The sequence below is a fragment of the Rhea pennata genome, chromosome 28, assembly GCF_028389875.1.
Source record: "Rhea pennata isolate bPtePen1 chromosome 28, bPtePen1.pri, whole genome shotgun sequence".
Classification (NCBI taxonomy): Eukaryota; Metazoa; Chordata; class Aves; order Rheiformes; family Rheidae; genus Rhea; species Rhea pennata.
In genome coordinates, this window is record NC_084690.1 from 1,044,899 (window position 1) to 1,064,174 (window position 19,276).

Consider the following 19,276-nt stretch of genomic DNA (forward strand, 5'->3'; position numbering starts at 1 on the left):
TTATACGCTGCCCCGCCCCGCCCACCGCCCCGGCGGCGCCAATCGCCACGCGCGCTCCCTCCAGCGACGCCCAATCCTCGCTCACCTCACAGGCTGGCCCTCTCCCCTCCCCGCTCCTCGGCCAATCCGCACGCCGCTCCTCCCCTTAGTCCCGCCCGCTGCCCCGGCGAGAGCCAATCAGCGCGCGCGTTACACACGCACAAAGACCACGAGGCGTCAGGTTCCGTCAGCGGGCAGCGATCGCCGGTGCGGCCTAGGGGCACCCCGGCGCCACGACGCCCGGCTGAGGGACCCCGCATCCCTCCGGTCGGATAACGGCCTGCGCGTGGAGCCGGTGGCACGCGCGCTCGCTCCCCCGGCGCGGCCTGCCCGCCGCGGGCCTGTCATTAGGGGACATCTCAGGTCGGAAGCGCCGTCCTCAGTGAAAGCCAGGGCACGGCTCCGCTTCCTGCGCGCGTCGTTTTCTCTCCCCGCTGCTCTGCTCGAGCGGCAGAAGCGACAGGGCGGCGGCCCGGCGCGCCTACGCGCTTCGCAGCCACCCATCATGGCGGCGCGCGGCGGAGTGGCGCGCACATCCGGGTACACCTGGGCGGGGCCGGAAGGCGGGGAGGAAGGGGGTGGGGCGGGGAGGGCGGTGAAGCCACGCCCCCTCCCGGGCCGTCCCGCGGCGGCGATTGGCTGAGCGCGCCCTGCCCTCGCCCGCCGCCTGGCGGCCGCGGCGCGGCGCAGGAGCAGCGGCGGCGGCGGGCGCGGCGCGGCGCGGAGCGGAGCGGGGCCGGCATGAGCGAGCTGCGGCAGCGGCCGGGCCGCGAGCCCGGCGCGGCGCCGCCGGAGCCCGAGGAGAAGGTGGGAGCTGCGGGCCGGGCGGCGGGGAGGCTGGAGCGGGAGGGCAGCGGGGCCTGGGCCGCGCCGATCGCTGCGGGGCTGCGTGTGCGCGGCGGAGCCTTCCTCCCCCCATCACCCTCCTCCTCCTCCTCGGGCCGCGCACGCTGCGCTTCGCCCCGCGCAGCTGCGGCGGGTTTTAGCGGAGGAACCTCGAGGCATCGCAGTATTTCGGGGTCCGAAAATACCTCCCGGGCGGTTGTAACGCTCGCGTTTCGGCTGCGGGTAGCGGCAGGGACGACGCCGCGCTGGGCTGCCCGCGGCGCCTCCTGGGCTCCGGTTCGCCGCGCTGCTCTGTCCCGCTGCGGCCCCAGGGCGGAAGGGAACGCGAAGAATAAGCTGTCAAGGAAATTAAAAAAAGAAAACCCAAACAAAAGTCTCTTTGTGCAAACAACAGTCATAGGGCCACAGAAAGCAAAACGCTGGAGGGAAAAGTACTTCTTCGCCGTGGTCGTGTTTAACGCACGTCTTGTGCGGCCACCCCGCGCTGGTCTGCCCGCCCGCCCGCCCTTCGCTGCCCTTTGGTGGCATCGCATTGATGCTCCCCCTTCCAGCGCGTAGAGCACGCTGTTCAGGTGGGCGTGAAATAACCATTCAGAAATCTCTTTTGCAATGCAAATATCGCATTTAATGCTGCTCGGAATGCCTGTCTAACACCTGCTAGGAGCTCTCCTGGCGCCCGTGAGTAACGTTTAATGTTTGATGCGATTAGAGCTGAAATGGGGGTGGCACGTGCTGACGGTGCCAGGAATAGGTTACCTTGATGTAGATTTAAAGTGTCTGCCTTTTTTTGTAGCTGACGTGAAGCTGTTTGACCTGCAGAGTCGCTGACCTCGAGCGAAACAGCAGTAGGAACGCTCTTTGTTGTCGTTGTTTTGCTGTGCATAGAGCAAAACTGTTATCCTCTAGATAATTGTATCTGCCTCGGTTGGAATTTATTTTGCAGCAGAAAAACTTAAGGGACTTCTAGAATTCCAGAACTTTTGTGGGAGTTGGAACGTGTCCCTCAGGAGCCTGGAAGCGCTCGTATTGCTTAACGGGTATGCAAACAAACTCCCTCGGCCAAGCTGCGATCTTGCTTTAGCTCCTTGTGATGTGTTGCTAAAGAAGGTCAGAGGGCCGCTATTTTGAGTGCAATCTTGTTATCTCCAGGCAAGTATGCTTTTTTACACATAATGAGCCTTCTAAAGGGCTCCTCCAGTTTTACCTTTGAGTCGACATGACTTGAAGTGTCCTTGGTAGAGAGCTGGAGCATTTATGTTGTACCGCTCGTCGTGAAGCGGCTCAAATGAAACGCAACAGCAAAAAATAAAAAGATCCGTTGCCACCGGTGAAGAACAGCTCCTCTGGGTGCCGAACGTGACGTCTGTTAGCAGTAGAGCGCTTCGCCGCTCACTTAGCCTCGCCAAGAAAAATAATTTAGCAGTTGGTATTGCATTCTACAGGAACAGTTGTGTCTTTCGGCGTATTAAAGGAGACAAGTGAAAATGAGCTGTAAACCTCAGGGCTGTTTTTAAGATCGGACCCGGAAAGTCGTAAGCTGGTTGCTTTGTACTTGTTTCCACTTTGCTCTGTTTTGACAGTGGAAAGAGAGAGGCTGGTTTCACTTTCTGGTCCTCCAACTCTCGCTCGATATCAGAGCTTTGATGTTTTCCTCTCCGTTGGCGCAAGGCAGCGTTCGTAGCTGAAACTGCGCTCGTTCAACTGTGCGAGAATGCTTTGAGCCTGATTTTTGTCAAACTCGTGCAGCACAATCTTTTCCTCAAAAAGGCACTGGGCTTTTTACTTCAGTGAGTGAATGCAGTCAGATCTCTCCAGTTCAGAGCCAGGGAAACTGATATTGGGGTTGTTTGTGCTTGGTGCCTGTTGTCTTAGCCCAAAGGACTTAAATGCTAATAGCTGTTACTGCTAATGTGTACTGGATGATGGAAACAAATTCTAGTCCCTTCACAATGTGTCCAGAAGTCCTGAACGCTTCTGTGGTTTTCATGGGATTTTAATACCATTTTTCAGTAATGGTTTGTGCTGCCCGTGAGCCGACGGCGAGGGCAGACGGTTCCTTCCTTTTCTTCTTCCTCCTTTTGCTAGGACGTTGCATGAGCTTGGAAATCCAGAGGGTTCCTCGGACGCCTCCCGGACTGGCCTCGTGGAAGGGGGAGGAGGGCAAGTCTATTTAGAGGCAGGCTTATCTGGGCTGCAGATCGCGCCGGCGTGTCACTTGTGGCTTTGTTTACCCGCTTCTTCGTCACCGGCAGTCAGCGTCTCGTCTCGGTGGAAGACGCTGTCCCGTTCGGAGAGGCCGCCGCCGCTGCGAGGGCGGGTGGAAGCGGGCCGGGCAGCGGCTCTGCTCTCGCGCATCCTTGCGCCGGTGAATTTTTCCACCCTGCCGCATTCGGCACCTCGCTGCCGCCGCCGAGGTTACTCGTTTCTTACGGGGAAGGGGGTGACCGTGCTTGCAAGGAGTGCTGCTTACTTGATACAAGGCCTTCAAGAGTAGCGTTTCTGGCATTTGGTGTTGAAGGGTGAAAGAGCTTTCCACACTGAAGAAGGGGTTTGATGAAGACGCCTCTTGTTTTCTCCAGCCCAGCCTTGCAGTAGACTGGCTGCAGTGAATTTATCTGGCTACATCTGTGTTGCGTTTTTATAGAAAACAACAACAACAAGCTAGAGTCTGCTCTAGCTTCCAAACCTCGTGATTCTTGCGCTTCCAGGCATTTTGCAAGGTTTTCCTAGTGATGAAAAGGGCTCTGAAGATGCCGAGCTAAGTAGAGGCCGTGTATGTGAACGCTAGTGCCAACCGCTGCCCTTCGGGTCTGCTGGGGAGGGCGAAGGGCTGGTGGGAAAGGTTGCCTGGCACGTGCTGAAGCGAAGGACGGAGGAGCTGGGGCTTTGCTATATGGCCTGCGAGAGAGCGCGGGATGTTAGTGATCTCAGGTCTGATGTGAGAATACGTTTCAGTCTTCCATGCTGTTTAATACCCTGCTTTATGGGGCGGCTGCCGGGTTATCCGTCACTGTTAATAGTGGCGAGGAGAGGTTGGGCTGATTGCACTTCTGATGGAGCTCGCTATAGCTGGCGGTCGACGTTAACACCTGCCCCGGCTTCTGGCCTGCCCTGGAGCTGATGGAAGAGGGACGGGCTGCTGTGCTTCAGGAGGAGATTCCTTTCCGCAACGTGCGCACGCTCTCCTTCGAGCTGCTTGTTTCTTCGCTCGCGTGCGGTGACGCCGGAGGCGTTTGATCCCAGGGAGGTGCTGGCGATTTAAGGACCGGCTGAGCTGGAGTTGCCCCGACCCTTCCAGGACTGCGAGGACGTCCTGCCGCTGCCGCTCCGCGCAGAGGCGTGTGCGAGCCGAGACCGGACGCTCTCCAAGCGCCCGTTGCTTTTCTGACGTCCAGATGGAGAAGCCTGGGCAGAATCCCGCCCGCCGGCTCTCCGGGAGGGGAGAGCCTCCTGCAGACGCCGATGCCCGGAGGTACCGAGGAGCTTCGCTCTCCTGTTACTGTAAATGCTTCTCTGTCTCTGCAGGGACAGCAAAGTCTGCCGGCTCGGTAAGTGCCCCGGTAGCAAGGAGATGCCGGTTAGATCCAGGAGAACCTAGCGCTAGAGCCTATTTCCCGAATATTTCCATTCTAGAGAGAGACGCAGGTTCCTTCCTTAGCAGTAGGAAATCCTGGGGGAATGCCAGAACCGGCAACCTATTTTTGTGCTCTTTTGTATACAGTAGCTTCTGTAAAGGACTTGGAGCCGAGAGCATTTACCCTCCAGATTTCCTGGAATAAACAAAGCGCGGAGCGGATGGTGAGTTGGGGGCCGGGTAGAGGAAGAGCCGCGGCCCCGCGCCCGGCGAGTCGCGGTGCTGACGCGCGGGCTCGGGTTGTTTCATCAGGCTGGTGGTCTGCTAACCGCAGACCGTGCGTGCCGTCGGTCGGACCCCGCTGGCGGGCCGAGCTCGCTCGCGCTCCCAGCCAAGCGGCACGGCTCGGCTCGGCTCGGCTCGGCTTTTTCCATTCCTGCAGCCGCTGTGCAACTGCTTGTGCTTTTTGCGGTGTTATCTGCTACTGGCCTCCACTTACAGGCATGCCCCAATTTCTGTGCGTGCTTTGAACTGGAATATGTTTGGGGGGAGGATGGGGGAGGGAGTTCCTTATTGACGGACGCGAAAACTGACCTTCGTCGTCGTTTTTGGAGACAATAAACCGAGCAGGCGCCCCTAGATGCCACCTTGCTTGATGGAGGGACATGAGGAGCTTGGATTGGATTGCTTGGTTGTCTCCTGAGCCTGTTTTGGGATGGAAGAGGGTTAGAGGAATACTTTCCCCACCAGAGAAATTTGGGTGATTTACTCTGCATCTGCCTATGAACCAAGGTACTTTGTGCCCGCTTCCAAACAGCCGATGCTTTTCCGTGATCGTAGCACGAACCGAGTCCCAGTTGTTCCAGCTATCAGCTTTACTGTCTCGAAAGACAACGTTATGTTTCTCTTTAGCAGTGTATTAGCATTTTCCATCGCTGCTTTTTGTTAAAATCTGTCAGAAAATCCAAACAAAATGAGGCCTTGCTTCAAAAAAGGTGCACAAATAATGGGATTTGTTGAACGAATGTAATCTAGCAGCCTTGAATGCTTAACTCTATCTCTGTATTGGGCGGAAAATTTTTGGCTGGGAGATAGCTGACTTGTTTCTATGGCAACGGAGATCATGTCATGGATATTGGGCAAAACCCAGAGACGGCCGTTTGATCTGTAAGCACGCGTTTCACACTGCTTGCTCGCAAGCGCTGTTTAGAGAAACCTAAGACAACCCGTTCTTCCATTAACTTCTTTTAGGGGACAAAATATTTATTTGCAAATGTTGCTTAGGTGTGCAGATTTTACAGATCCAACAAGCAAGTAGGTGTCTGGGTTTTTTCCTCTGTCTCCTTTGGTTCAGCAATCAGGAGAAACCACCCTGGAGGAGACCTGTGGGTTTTATTCTTTCTTTCCATCATTGCTAACATGGAAGCGAGTGAGCGAAGGCAAAACGTACATTGCCATCTCGATTTTATTCTTGTATTAATTATCCCCTTGACTCCTTAAAAGGCCCTGGGCGTTAAGATGAGAGGTTGGAGATGGCGCGCTGGGCAGGCAGATTTGTGCAGAAAGAGCCCTTGAATGTAGTAAGTCCGTGTTGATAGCAAAAGCCACTAAAAGACGCGGCGTCGGCTTGTGCTTTAATAGAGTTAATGTGTTAATGTAATCCAGAGAGCTTGAGCGGTGAAAAGCCTCGCTGAAAGGTTTGGTTTGTCCGTGCAGCGTCTAGTTCAGCTAGAGCCTGGCCCAGGACTGAAGCTTTTACGCGCCGGCGTTGTGTTGTGCTCGGTGCCGCTTCGGAGTCGTAAAAAGGTTAAAAAGCGTGGCAAGGCGTATGCGAGGACCAGCCCATGGCTACGTGGCTTCAATTTTAGGAGGAGCTCCTGTTATGGAAACGGAGGCTTTGCAAAGGTAGCCACGGATGCTTGTGTGCTCCTGGGCTTTTATGGCTGCATTTGTTAAATGCACAGAAGAGGCTCATTGCAATTTGAAGGAAGGATTACGGCTGGGAAGGGAGGCAAATCACGATTTCTTGGTTAATATGATGTAAGTTGGATATATTTATCCTCTCTTGTTTGCGTAGTCCGTCGCAGTGAAGACTGTTAGGTGATGGTTTGGGGTTTTGCTTATTTTAGATGAAGCTTGAAGCCCATTGCAGCCACTTAGCAGGAGGTGATTATCGCTCTGAATAATTCATGGCCTTGGTAGAAATGCTGGGATTAAGGCTTTGTAGAGAATTCTTCCTGATGGACATCCGAAGATATAACGATATAGCCCAGATCACAGACAGAGACTGCCGGGAGCCTGGGATCCCGGTTGGGGTCCCAGTTTTCTACTTCCAGTCTCAAGATCACGTCTCCCCTTGAAGGTGGAAAAGAAAAGGCCGGAGTTGCCCTGAGGTCCCGTTTGCAGAGTGAGCAATTCTGATAAGTAAGGGGTCCATGGACAGCGTGTCGAGACGCTCGTCTTCTAAATGTGTCTTCTAAAACCTGAAATGCCAAACTCCATCTTCTAAATTGCGTTTTTCAGACAACCGAAACGCTTGAAAGCGGTATTGATGTGCTTCCAGGTTTCTGCAGTTCTGGCTTCTTCATGGCTTGCTCGTAATGTGCGTTTAAAGCAAATCCGTCGACCCTAAATCGTCAATGACCGACTGCCGTCTGCTGCGCCCCGAAAAGCGGCGGTTGCGCTGGCATCCCTGGACGCGCTGTTTGCTGCCGGTGGCTGGACGTAGCCGCAGAGATGAGATGAGATGGAGACGGAAACACGCGGGAGGCTGTCACCATGGCAATGCCGCAGCTGGATTAAGTAGACCAAACCGGAGCGCATCGTGCTCAGGCTTAAACGAGCTATTTAGCACCTCGCTCAGCTGCTTTAACTGGTGGTTTGTAGGCTGATGGTTGTAATTTGCATAAAAGGAATAAAAATAGTGTCAATTACTGAGTGTTCTTCAGAGCCTGTATCCAGCACTGTGTCCTGTATAATCCCGACAGCCTGCTTTAGGGAGCAACCTAAGTAGGGAGAAAAGCTCATCTACGATACTGAGTTGTTTTCAAAACGAAGACGTTAAAATGTACGTTATCCATCAGTTCGACTGAAGGTGATTTTTTCCATCAAGGAAAATGTTTTCTTCCAGCTGCAGTCAGGCTTACGTGGCACGAGCCGGGGACGGCGTGGGGAGTGACGGGACGCGGGTACCTCTGCGCTGGCCCCTCTTCCTGGAGACCAAAACGCTGCGCGTGGCGAGGCGTCGGGGCTTGGCGTCGCCCTGAACTCAGCGGACCGGCTTGATGATGATGATGATGGTGATGATGGTTTACGTCGGCCTAGCTGCAGCGCCAGGGCTAGCGCAGGGAACGGCGGCTGGGTATGGGAGGGACCTGGGCGGCCCGTTTCAGCAGCGGCCGGCTTGGCTCGGTTGCAGCATCACATTCCTCTGCCGCTTTTGGAGCTGTGCAGTTGCTTTATGCTTTCTTTTTTTTTTTTTCTTTTTTTTTTTCTTTTTTTTTTTCTCGGCCTGGATTGGGATGGAGAAGACATTAGGGCCCTTTCCCTCTCTTTTGGTCTCTGAGGCTTTGTGAAACTTCTGATCCTCTGGGCTACAGGCAAGGAACAATTTGCCTGCTTTGCCCTTAGCCCTGAAACGTCAGTGCTTTCCCAAACGGCCCAGCTGGGGGATAAAACGCGGGGATGCGGGCTTGGATCCGCGGTCTCGTTTCCACGTTCACGCCTCCTGCTGCGCGGCTAGCGAGCCTTGGGCTTGCACGAGGTGATGGGTGCTTGGATTGCATGAAAAATTGCACGTGAGGTTTTTGGTTTCGGCCTCAACGGACGGACGATGGCTGTTGCCCTTCTCTCCCCTAAGTACCCGAGCGCGTGCGCCCGGTGCGATGCCAGGCACTTCGCTCGGCTCCGGAAATGATCCTCTGACAACACCGCCGTATTTTTAGCTGCCTCCATCTGACAGCATCTCGTCGTCCTCGTCTGTTTTAAGCACCTGGCCTGCAGCCACGGATACCTTACGGCTCGGCGGTGATTATCTGCTCCTGCCTGGAGTAAGGGGGCTGCTCGAGCCTTGCTGCTCTAGTGAACCGCGGATACCCGTCGGCGCAGTGTGCCGAGCCGGCGCCTCTGGCGCTCTCTGGGCACGGGGCAGCGCTGTCCGGGGAGCCCCGAGCGGTGGACTCGCTTTGTTTGCAGCAGGTTGTCGGCTTGGCTCCCTCCCTGCCCTTCCTGCAAACATGTTCCCTTTTCCGGGAATTTTAAAATAGCGCATGATCGAACGCCCCGGGCTGCGCGTGCCCGATGTGCGCGGGCGCTCCCCGGAGGGGGGGGGGGAGTTTTCCTTCCTCATCTCGAGAGCTGGCAAGGAGCGGGATGACGCTCTGCTGATAAAACCATAGACAAAATGGAGAAATTTGGACCTGTCCCGTCTTGCAGAGCTGGACTGGAGGAAGAACTGCCACTGCAGAGAGCGAGGGACTGACAGAGAGTCGAGAGGCAGGTTTAAGCCCCTTTCCACCCCGGCCCTGTTGCACAGCCGTGAGTGACCTCGCGTGTATTTATTTAGGCGGCCTCCTAAATGCAGGACTTTGCTCGGGGCTGAGCACCGGAGCAGTGCAAGGGGCAGGGAGAGCGCGTGCTCTCTCCAGCACGCCGGGTTTCCTCCGCGGCCCGGCCTGAGCGGTGGCTGGCCCCGAGCGATAAGCCGTGCTCTTCCTCTTCAGCTTTCCGAGCGTGGCCTCGGTGTTATTTTTAGTGCCTACGTGTAAAGCTAGCGCTTGTCAAGTCTGCCTGGGAGCCTCGAGCCTGTCTGCTTGGAGGCCTTTGGTTCTGCCTACCGCGGGCCGCGCGGCGTACGCGGAGAGCTGCCTGGGGACGGGGAGACCGTGCAAAAATTCCTGCTAACGTCCCTGTGCCCCTTAAGCACTTGGAGATATTTTTGGATCTTTAACTTCTCGGAGGGGTTGGGTCCTTTTCCGTAGGCGCTGCTGAGACGGGCAGGGCGGCGAAGCCCGTTCTGCTCGTCACCTGAAACACCTGGTGTTATTTTTTTTGCGAGCGTAACGCCATGTAATCTCCGGACAATTTTGTCGTCGTCTTTCTCCCATTCAGCCAGAGGCAGGGTGGTGGTTGGCGTTGCGTCTGCGGGGCTGATCTGAGTTTCGTTAACGAGTCCTAGCGCTGGGGCTAGCAGAGCTCTGCGTCTCTCTTTCACTTGCAGGAGTCAGAGTCCGAGAACAAGCTAGATGGAGAGACGGCGTCTGACAGCGAAAGCAAATCTGAATTTGGAGGATCGCCTCCGGTGCCGACATCCGATGACACTCCAGAGGTCCTGAACAGAGCTCTCTCCAACCTGTCCTCAAGGTAGCACGGAGCACGTCCTCCACTGCTGCTGGCGGCAGGTCCCGCAGCGCTGGCTGCGGCTCCCCGAGCCCCGACGGCGTCTTGCCGCCCGCGGGAGGCTGCGATAGCTGCCCTCGGCGGCGCAGCGCTCTCCCTCCCTGCCGGGCGAGCACTAAGGTGGCCGCGAGGCCTCGGGAAGGAGAAGCTGATACCAAAGCCGGGGGGAGAGCGAAGGGCGGCGTGCCCGGCCGCAGAGGAGCGCTGCGAGGCCGCTGCCTCCTCGCGGTTTCTGGTCGGCGGTGTTGCCTAGAAGGTGTGCAGAGGAGAGAGCAGAGCTGCTCTCCTGCTGCCTTTGTTTTGGTTCTCTCTAACTTCTTTCCTCTCTGTGGCCTAGATGGAAGAACTGGTGGGTAAGAGGCATCCTCACGCTGGCAATGATCACCTTCTTCTTCATCATCATCTACTTGGGACCCATGGTCTTAATGATGATAGTAAGTGCTTCAGAGAGATGCCCTAATGTTGGCAGTGGCGGGGGGATGGCTGCTGGGACCATCACTGGTGCAGGAAGTTCAGAGCCTTGTAGCCAGCTAAAGTATCTTTTGCTATGCACATTCCTGTCTTTTATCTCCACGAGGAGAGAAGTGTTTAACCAGCACGTGTTACAGCTTCCTGATGTCCGTTTGTGCAGGTGATGTGCGTCCAGATCAAATGTTTTCACGAGATTATCACTATCGGCTATAACGTGTATCACTCGTATGACCTCCCCTGGTTCAGGACACTCAGTTGGTGAGTCGGGTGACTGCTTCTCTCTCCGTTCTTGAGTGCAGTGATGTATTTCATCTCATTGTGGAGGAGAGGCAGGAAGGGGATCATCTAGCAACCTCCAAACCACAGTGATAGGATTGCTGTGAATTGTCCAGTTTCGTGTGTTAGCAGGTGTTGTAAGGAAAACGTCCCCACAAATCCAGATAGACTAAAAATCTTGATAGAGCCTGTAAGGATAACGTTTGTCCCACTGTTAATGGAGTGCTGAGATTTGCATCCCATGATCCGGGCAAGGGACGGCGTGGATGGCCGTCACCGCGTGGAGACGGACGCGGTTGCTCGCTTGGCGTGGGAGGCTTATTGCAGGTGGTTGTGCAACGCTGCCGAACGCTGGGGCATAGTTGGGCTGAGCAGTTCTGAATGCCAGACAGGGCAAGGCTGTGGCAGGGGAGGAGCGGTGCTTTTGGGATGCGCAAGCTCCCGGAGGCCTGTTGAGGAGTGCCATCTAAAGGCAGAAAGTCCTTGTGCATCAAAAGGCCCAAACCAATCCCAAACAAGGTAGGAGCCACTGAGAAATGGCACTGGGTGGTGCAACTGCTAGTTTAAATGAAGGTGTCATTTCTAACCTGGAGGAAATGAAGTTTTGGCTGTCACTTTCAGGAAGGCTGTTCACAGTGTATCAGAGCAGTATAAACACCTTGGGATCAGCCACTTTCTCAGATTCTCCAGGAAACCTTTTGAATTCGTGCTAACAGGCACGTGCATCCATCCACAGGTACTTCCTGCTCTGCGTGAACTACTTTTTCTATGGCGAGACTGTAACAGATTATTTCTTCACCCTGGTGCAGAGAGAGGAGCCCTTGCGAATTCTCAGCAAATACCACCGCTTCATTTCTTTTGCCCTGTACTTAACAGGTAAAGACCATGTTTTCTGCTGGTTAAATTTTACTGGGCTGGAGGCAGGAAATCTCCTTGAGCTCTTGAAGTGCTGTTCTCACAAGTTTTGTATCTGATGCAATATCCGTAACATATCCAGTTGACATTGTGAAAGCAAGTTCATAGAAAAACAACAACAAAAAAAACCTAATTGGAAAAAAAAACCCCTAATTTGGCTAGGGACAATCAGGCTCGGTTTGCTGTCTGCAAATACAATAGGAAATTGTATTTTGTGACTCCCAGAACAGTGCATTTCCCCACTTCGTGTTGCTGCTTTACTCAAAATAAAAACCCCGTGGAGCTGTGCACTGTGCACTGTCGTGGGAAAATAAAGGCTTGCCTTTCTGTTGAAGATATGTTCCTACCCATTCATTTTTCTTCTATTTCCCACCAGGTTTCTGCATGTTTGTCTTGAGCCTGGTGAAGAAACACTATCGCCTCCAGTTCTACATGGTAAGGTTAAACACAGGGGCTGGCTGCCCCCGGTTGGAGGCAGAAGAATGAATAATATAGGCTACTTGAAAACTTTGTGTAGAGGAATACGTGCCAGTAGATGCTTCTGTGCTGGCTGTGCATTGTAATGCTGCCTGGAAAGAAAATTACTGCGAGCAGACTGAATATTTAGGAAGGTGCCCTGACCGTATTTCCCTGGAAACATGAATTCTCTTCTCTCTGCACTTGAGGATGGTCTTAAGAAACTTTCTGCCAGCTGAGATGACTGCACAAGACTATTTGACTCTTGTACTGTGGGTAGATCAGCACGAGGGTTTAGTGGCTATGTCCCCTTTTCCAAACCTCAGTAAGGTATTGCTCGTGTTTGACCACTGACCCAGCTAGTTTTGCTTTCCACTAGATTTAGCACACAGGGATCCAGCTTGGATAACCATCAGCCTTGTGTTCTTCTTACATAGTCAGAAGGCTGACTGAGATCTGTGGGATGGGGTGGGCTAAGGAGTGCTTGATGCAGCAGAAGTCTTCCCAGCGAAGCCTAGCCCTGGGCTGGAGCTGAAGAACATGCCCGTTAATTAATGAGTGTCACTGTCCCCTGCTCTTTGCGACTTGCGGTGTTTTTCGTGGTGGAGGTGTATGCTAGCAATGCACACGTGCGTGAGCCGGTCTCCGAGAGGTGCCTAACAGCATCCGATTTCTGCCAGCGATGCGTGTGCGAAATGTCTCTAGGCAGTCTGGACTGCATGCTGTCTTCTCTTCCAGTTTGGATGGACCCATGTGACGTTGCTAATTGTTGTCACCCAGTCGCACCTCATCATCCACAACCTCTTTGAAGGAATGATATGGTGAGTTGCTGTGTGTTTTGAGTTACTGTGATTTCTGCCGCTTACGGTGATTTCCTGTGTTTTCAGTTAAGACTGTTCTTTTAAAAAACAAATGGCCAAGATACTTCCTGCCTTGGACTGACCCTATCAGCTAGAAAAGCAAAAGATTGAGCGATACCTCCGTGACTTAGGACTCGCTTTGTGCTACTTGGGCAGTACAGAGTGTTGGTCTTAAGCAGCATCTGTCTTCCTGAAACGGGCTGTGCCAGTAGCTAATTTTGGCTGCTGCGAGACGGCAGTGCGTGTTCCTGTGTGGGCCTGAACCAGCCCACGGTGCTTTGGGAGCAGCCTGCTACCAGCTGAGATGCAGCCACCCTGGGAGGGTGAGCAGAGGCAACTGTCTTAACAGCATCTCTTGTGTTGCAAAAGGAAAAACTGTGCTTAAAACAGGCTGTTCTGGGTATCCGCCCTGCTAGTTAGTCTAGCGAGTTAGAGTAGCACCTCAGCTCTATGTGGGAGCTTCCGGTGGTTGCTCCCTGTGTTGTGAGATTGCACTGGCCGGGGAGATGTTGATGGGTCGACACTGGAGAACGCACAGTGAAGCGGCTGCTCGTGGGGTTAAGTCTCGGAGTTGTCTGATGCTTGGCAGTTTCAGATGCTTTGATTCTCCTCCCATCCAGGTTCATTGTCCCAATTTCCTGCGTGATCTGCAACGATATCATGGCGTACATGTTCGGGTTCTTCTTTGGCCGCACCCCGCTCATCAAGGTTCGTAACGCTTTGGCGAACAAAACCGCAGGCGCCTTTCGGTCGCCTGCAGCCCTTGACCCTAGGTGGGAGAGCAGGCTAGAGCAGCGGAAGCAGATACTGCAAGGGTGTGCTGCGATGGTGGAAGAAGCTGAATGCATGTTAAAGTCAGGTCCTTAAAAATTTTTGTCTGAAAAGCTTCATCTGATGAGTTAAGTACGAGGAAAGTCTGTGAAAAGGCTACTAGTGAAGAATAAGAAGCCGAATGTATAGCTTTTGGCTTCTTTGGATCTTAATCCCAATGCCTGCTCTCTGATCTCCGGTTTGGGCACGTCCCGATGCGTGAGGCCGTGAAGTGAAACGGAGCGTTTCAGACGGAGACGGTAACGTGAGGTTTTGGCCGAGCTCTTCCGTGCTGATTGCTTGCAGCTCTTGCTGTTGGCCTCAGCGATTCCCAGTTGAGGAAGGGTCGCGTACGTGCGTGGTGGCGGGTGCAGACGCACCGTTTCTCACTGCTCCCCTTCGCTGTCTTTCTCTCTGGCTGCAGCTCTCCCCAAAGAAGACCTGGGAAGGTTTTATTGGAGGTTTTTTTGCCACCGTTTTATTTGGATTGCTGGTAAGTTATTTAGCGCTTACTTCACTGCCCTTTTCCCTTCATAAAGTGACAGTGCTTTGCCCAAGAAATGCAAAACTTCACACTTGCATGGCTGACGGGGATTTGAGCTGCTCCGGGGCCTTGGACTGGGCTGTGTGCACAGCATATTGGAGCAGGATGTCGGTCCCCTTTAGACCCATCTGCCACATTCGTTACAATAATTGTCCTTGGTCCGCAGACGCTGTGCGGGGAGCGCAGTGCTCTTTCTGGCGCTTTGCTGGACTGCAGGGCTAGAGCGTGCGAAAAAGCAGCTTGCTTTCGCTACGTGCACGGCTTAAGTGAAGCCTTGAACTGCAGAGGAGGTCACGAGGCCTGCGTCATCTCCGAGCGTTGGGATGTTCTTACCTGTTCTCGTGATGATCGCTGTGTTTGGTTGCTGTCCGCTCAGCCAAATGGTGCAGCCTGTCTCCGCCTGTTCACGCAGGGCTCTGATCACTGCCTGCTGAACAGATGCGCTTCTTAAAGAAAATGCTTACTCTGCCTTTAGCCTGTTAATGCTTCTCAGGAGAGTAATCTTCTTAATGAAGCCAGGAACGTGGCTTCCTCCTAGCCTTGTCTCCTTGAGTTGCCTTGAGAGCGTCTCAGCCTCCTTGCGCAGGAACTATTAACCTCCTTTCTCCTGATGCATCTCTCTTTCTGTCTCTTTGAAGCTCTCTTACGTGATGTCCGGGTACCGGTGCTTCACCTGTCCGGTGGAATTCAACAACGACACCAACAGCTTCACAGTGGACTGCGAGCCCTCCGAGCTGTTCCAGCTGCAGGAATACAACATCCCCGTGGTGCTGCAGTCCGTGGTTGGCTGGGTAGGACTCTTGCCGCACACGCTGCTAGCAATGGCCTGCCAGGAGGCTACTAAAAGGGTTTTGTTTATTGGTATAGAAAACTAAGAAGAATGGGGCTATATTTTAATGCTCCAAAGACCTATATGGCAAGAAATGATGGCACTAGACCTAATAAAGAGGGAAATTAATGGCATTCTCTGTTTGTGAAAGTCCCAGACGAATTATTCCCAGTCTGGTGGCTTAAACCGTTTTTAAACTAACTGGCTTAAAGCCTGGAGAGAGCGGAAAGAGGGGCAAGCAGCGGACAAGATGATCCAGAAGACATCTTGCACCTCCCTTTTGTACAGAGAGTGGCCCAGTGTGGTATGCCTTGAGGTGTGTGTTGAGACTCTGAAGATAACCTTTACCTATAGGTGTGAGGGAGAGGCACTTGGAGAGATCCAGTGACATTTTCCTAGTGCTGTTTCCCGGGGGATGTGTATGTAGCATTTTGGAAAAGCTGGCTGTCCAGAACCACTGGTCGCTTGCAGGTCTTGGCTTTGGATTTAGCAAAGCAAGCTGCAGGGAAGCGCCGTACTTTGTGAAGGTCCTCCTCTGATGTGTTTTTCTTCCTGCAGAAGACTGTCCGGATGTACCCCTTCCAAATCCACAGCATCGCACTGTCTACTTTTGCCTCCCTCATTGGGCCATTTGGAGGCTTCTTTGCTAGTGGATTTAAGAGAGCCTTCAAAATCAAGGTAAGGACACCTCTCTCCTCAAAGGCTATTCACCTTTTAGAAGGCAAAGACTGAAGGGACATAGACTGTCCATCAGGAGTTGCTGCAGGAGTGAAAGGTTGGGAGCTTTGCGAGGGAAGAGAAGGTTTATTCTGTCACAGAATAAAATAGTGGAGCACGATCCATTTTTTTTGACAGAATGGGTGAGGGAGACTCACCCTGTGATCAAATCAAGCTGTGATATTCTGAGCCCTGCTTTAATGCAGAACTTGAGGTAGAGGAACAAAGACTGAGTCAGGAAATTTTGCAATCTGGGCTTCCCTTGATGTCTTGCAGGCAAGTTTTATCTGTAAACCATCTTCTGTAGCGTTAAGGTGCCTTGAAAGGCAGGACAGGGTTGCAAGCGATAAACATTGCTTTCCTTGACCCTGACAGAGCTTATTTAAGTCTTGATGTTCCTCAGGCACTAATGGCCTTCACAAAGGAGGAACTTTTAAAACGAGAGGAGGTGTCAAGCAAAATTAATTCCTAGACTGACTTTTGCCTTCTCAGAAGAATTAGAGCGTGGGTGTGAGCGCGGAGCTCAGATGTACGTAGAGCAAGCACAGGTAGCGGGCGCCTGAGGCTGCTTAATGCGATCCTTTCTGATTTGCGCAGGACTTTGCCAACACGATCCCAGGCCACGGAGGTATCATGGACCGCTTTGACTGTCAGTACCTGATGGCCACCTTTGTTAACGTGTACATCGCAAGCTTTATCAGGTATCTGTTGCTTTATGGTGAAGTTTGGGGGCCCAGTCAAACTTGAGTGACACACTCGTGGTAAGAGGCAGTTGTTATCCCCATGAGATGAACATCTGGAAACATGAGATGAAGAATGAGAGGGGAAATGGAGCCTCAAAGAAGGGAAGCAGCTTTTGCCAGTGCCGTTCCGAGCTGGGAACACGAGCCTTGTCTCCCAAGCTGTATTATTTTCAGTCCTTATATGAGGAACGCTGCTCTGCGTTCCGTATGCATCCCCTTGAGTCTCGGACGCCGTTTCTCTTGAGCTGATGGAGTTTCTTTTGCATTATACAGTAGTTCTGTAGCTACCCTTAGAAGGAATAGGCAACACGACTGCTATTTTAAGCCTAGTATTTTGATCGAGCTGCGCCTGGGTTCCCAGACCGTTGAGACTCATCGATACTGATGCTTTTGTGTTTCAGAGGCCCTAACCCAAGCAAACTGATCCAGCAGTTCTTAACCTTGCGGCCAGACCAGCAGCTCCACATCTTCAACACGCTAAAAGCGCACCTCGTTGACAAGGGTATGTTAGCTAGTTTGGAGGACGCGTAGACATCCAGGCAATTGGAGCAGAACTGAAAAACAGACAAGTTTCCTCGAGGAAATTCCTGGCTTGCCTGATTTAAGACAATAACAAGGCCTCATTTCACTGTAACTTTTCTTCCTTTCTTGGTAAATGTTTGCATTTGTGGGTTTTTTTTTTTAATATAATATATTTATATAGCTTTGGTTAAAATGAGCAAATCTGAGTTTGTAGCTAGAAAGGAATTAAGGCTTGGAAGGACTGTTGGGTGAAATAGGAGGGCACAGCTGTTCCGCTAGATCTGTTCTTAGGTTCGACGCGCGCGGGCAGAGCCTAACCTTTCCTTTGAGCGTTGCTTATGCAGGGAGCGCCCGAAGCGTTGTCTCCTCCGCGCGCCTCGGAGCCGGCGGGGAAAGCGAAGCAGCTCCCCGGCTTCCTTCCTCCTGCCCTGGCAGCGTTCACGACGGGAACTCTGGGGACCCTAACTGTGAGTTTGCAGGTTGATTTACCCAGAAAGCCCAAAGCTCGATTAATTGGAAGAGGACCGCATGCCGGTCTAGCCGCGTCTGCCCTGCCCAAGCCGGCGCGGGCATCTGACTTGGCTTGCTGGTCGTCAGAGCGCCTCCCACGTTCGCCCTCACGGTAGATGTTTTGGCAAATAAGATCTTTTCTAACTATTAAACCGCAAAGAGACTACAGTAAAGGGTTTGCGTTAGGGACAAGGAATCAAGAAACTGGTAGTCGCTGTAGGAATGTGGGAGGTTCGAACAGCTCGAATCACGTAAATAGGTATTTTAAAGAACATTAACATTTCACTGAGTAAATCCTACCAAGCAAGAACAACCGTTCAGATAACTTGGCTCTTTCTTTCTCCTCATGTAACTTGTAAGAAAGCAACATTGAACCACACTTCATTTCTTGATGGTTGGAAACGCTGCACCGGGGTGTTTTAACTCACGGAGAGCAAGTTTCCAACATAGTTCCTTTTCTGACGTTTGCAAGTTGGGGCTCCGGCACCCCGCTGGTGCTGCCAGTTGTGTTTTTTTCTTTCAGGGATCATGTCTCTCACCTGTTTGTTACTTGAGTTGTAGATGTCTTGCTGCTGAGTTTATCATGGTCTGTGCTGCATTTCAACCTGGCTTTGCTTACCTGCGGGCTTCTGCTTACTAAATCTTGTCAGAAATAGGTTGCACTTAATAGCTAGAAGTTTTATCTGAGTACTTTCCTTTATTTTGTCATACTTTTTTATTATTTAAAAACGAGAGCCCTAAAGATTGCAAAACCTTTTTTTTTTTTTTTTTTTTTTTTTTTGTGATCAGATAGTGAAAATATCCCGAGTTTATCCTAGCTCTTATGCAGTGTTCCCATGTACGAAGTGACTCTAATTTTACTTCTTTCCATAGTTTGTGCAGGGGAGAGAGAAACTTTACCTTATTTTAACCTGGCGAGCGAGTGACAGGGACAGATAACACAGAAGTACGTCGGTGTTTTCAAGCCGTTGCTGACGTAAACCTTGTATGCACGCGCGCAGAACCATGTGCACCCCACAAGCTAGCTGACCACCGATGCAAAATAAAACACCTGAAAATGTTGCGTAGTTCGTGCTCCGTATTCTGACCCAGCCCCTGCTCTCATTTACCCCGAGGGAGCGAGAGGAGCGCGGGGGCGCAAACGCGTTCGTAGAGGCCGGGTTCTGCCTCCCTCGGGTTTCTGCGTGGCTCTTCGTGCGCTGCGGGGCGCCGAGCGTCCGTGTCCCTGCAAACGCGATCGGCTTCGGGCTGCGGTTCGCGGCGATTTGGCTGAGCGAAGCTGGGGAAGGGGAACCGGGGCCGGGAATACGTGTGGAAGCGACGGGGTTTTCGGCGGGACCGGAGAAGCGGTTTGTCCCGCAGTCGGACAAGCTGGTGCTTTTCTGGGTTTTTCCCCCTGCCGGATGCCGACATCTGCCAAAATCCCTCGCTGCCGGCTCGTGGATCGGTCGTCGGAAGCAGCCGCGGTGGGAAATGCTACGGGAGCGTGTTGCTCTTCACGATAGGACTTTCTTCTTACGGGTCTCTAGCGTCCTGCTCTTCTTGCTTTAAATCTCTTGTGCTTCTTATTAGTTGTAGTTAATGGGGCAAAAAAACCTCCACAGCCCCGCAAAGCGCTGCGTGCTTTTGATCAGGAGCAAAACTTGGGCCTTTTTTGGCGGTGTAGTGCTGGATGCGGACGCTGGAGGGCAAAGCAGGCGCGTTTGGCGGCTTCGGAGGGTTGGGAGAGCAGCAGCAGCAGCAGCAGACGCGCGGTGGCTTTCCTGA

General features: G+C 52.9%; 1 protein-coding gene and 1 long non-coding RNA gene across 6 annotated transcripts; both read left to right on the forward strand.

Annotated features, from left to right (window-relative positions):
* The first annotated feature begins 555 nt into the window (after positions 1 to 555).
* On the forward strand, positions 556 to 18,572 carry CDS2 (CDP-diacylglycerol synthase 2). 5 transcript variants are annotated; one of them, XM_062597070.1, is made up of 14 exons: positions 755 to 846; positions 8,894 to 8,995; positions 9,678 to 9,820; positions 10,194 to 10,290; positions 10,488 to 10,585; positions 11,340 to 11,479; positions 11,895 to 11,953; positions 12,713 to 12,795; positions 13,455 to 13,542; positions 14,069 to 14,137; positions 14,827 to 14,979; positions 15,576 to 15,695; positions 16,332 to 16,435; positions 16,879 to 18,572. In XM_062597070.1, exons 1-14 carry the CDS (start codon positions 781 to 783, stop codon positions 17,006 to 17,008), a joined length of 1,452 nt encoding a protein of 483 aa, XP_062453054.1. In that variant the 5' UTR covers positions 755 to 780; the 3' UTR covers positions 17,009 to 18,572. The 5 variants fall into 5 exon arrangements, with proteins under 5 accessions (XP_062453058.1, XP_062453054.1, XP_062453055.1 ...); XM_062597071.1 differs by having other exon boundaries at positions 8,894 to 8,953; XM_062597072.1 differs by lacking the exons at positions 755 to 846; positions 8,894 to 8,995 and adding exons at positions 4,001 to 4,433; positions 4,607 to 4,683.
* On the forward strand, positions 5,021 to 7,887 carry LOC134152035 (uncharacterized). The gene is made up of 3 exons (XR_009960961.1): positions 5,021 to 6,499; positions 6,589 to 6,866; positions 6,983 to 7,887. It is a non-coding gene; the product is annotated as an uncharacterized LOC134152035 (long non-coding RNA).
* Positions 18,573 to 19,276: the final 704 nt, after the last annotated feature.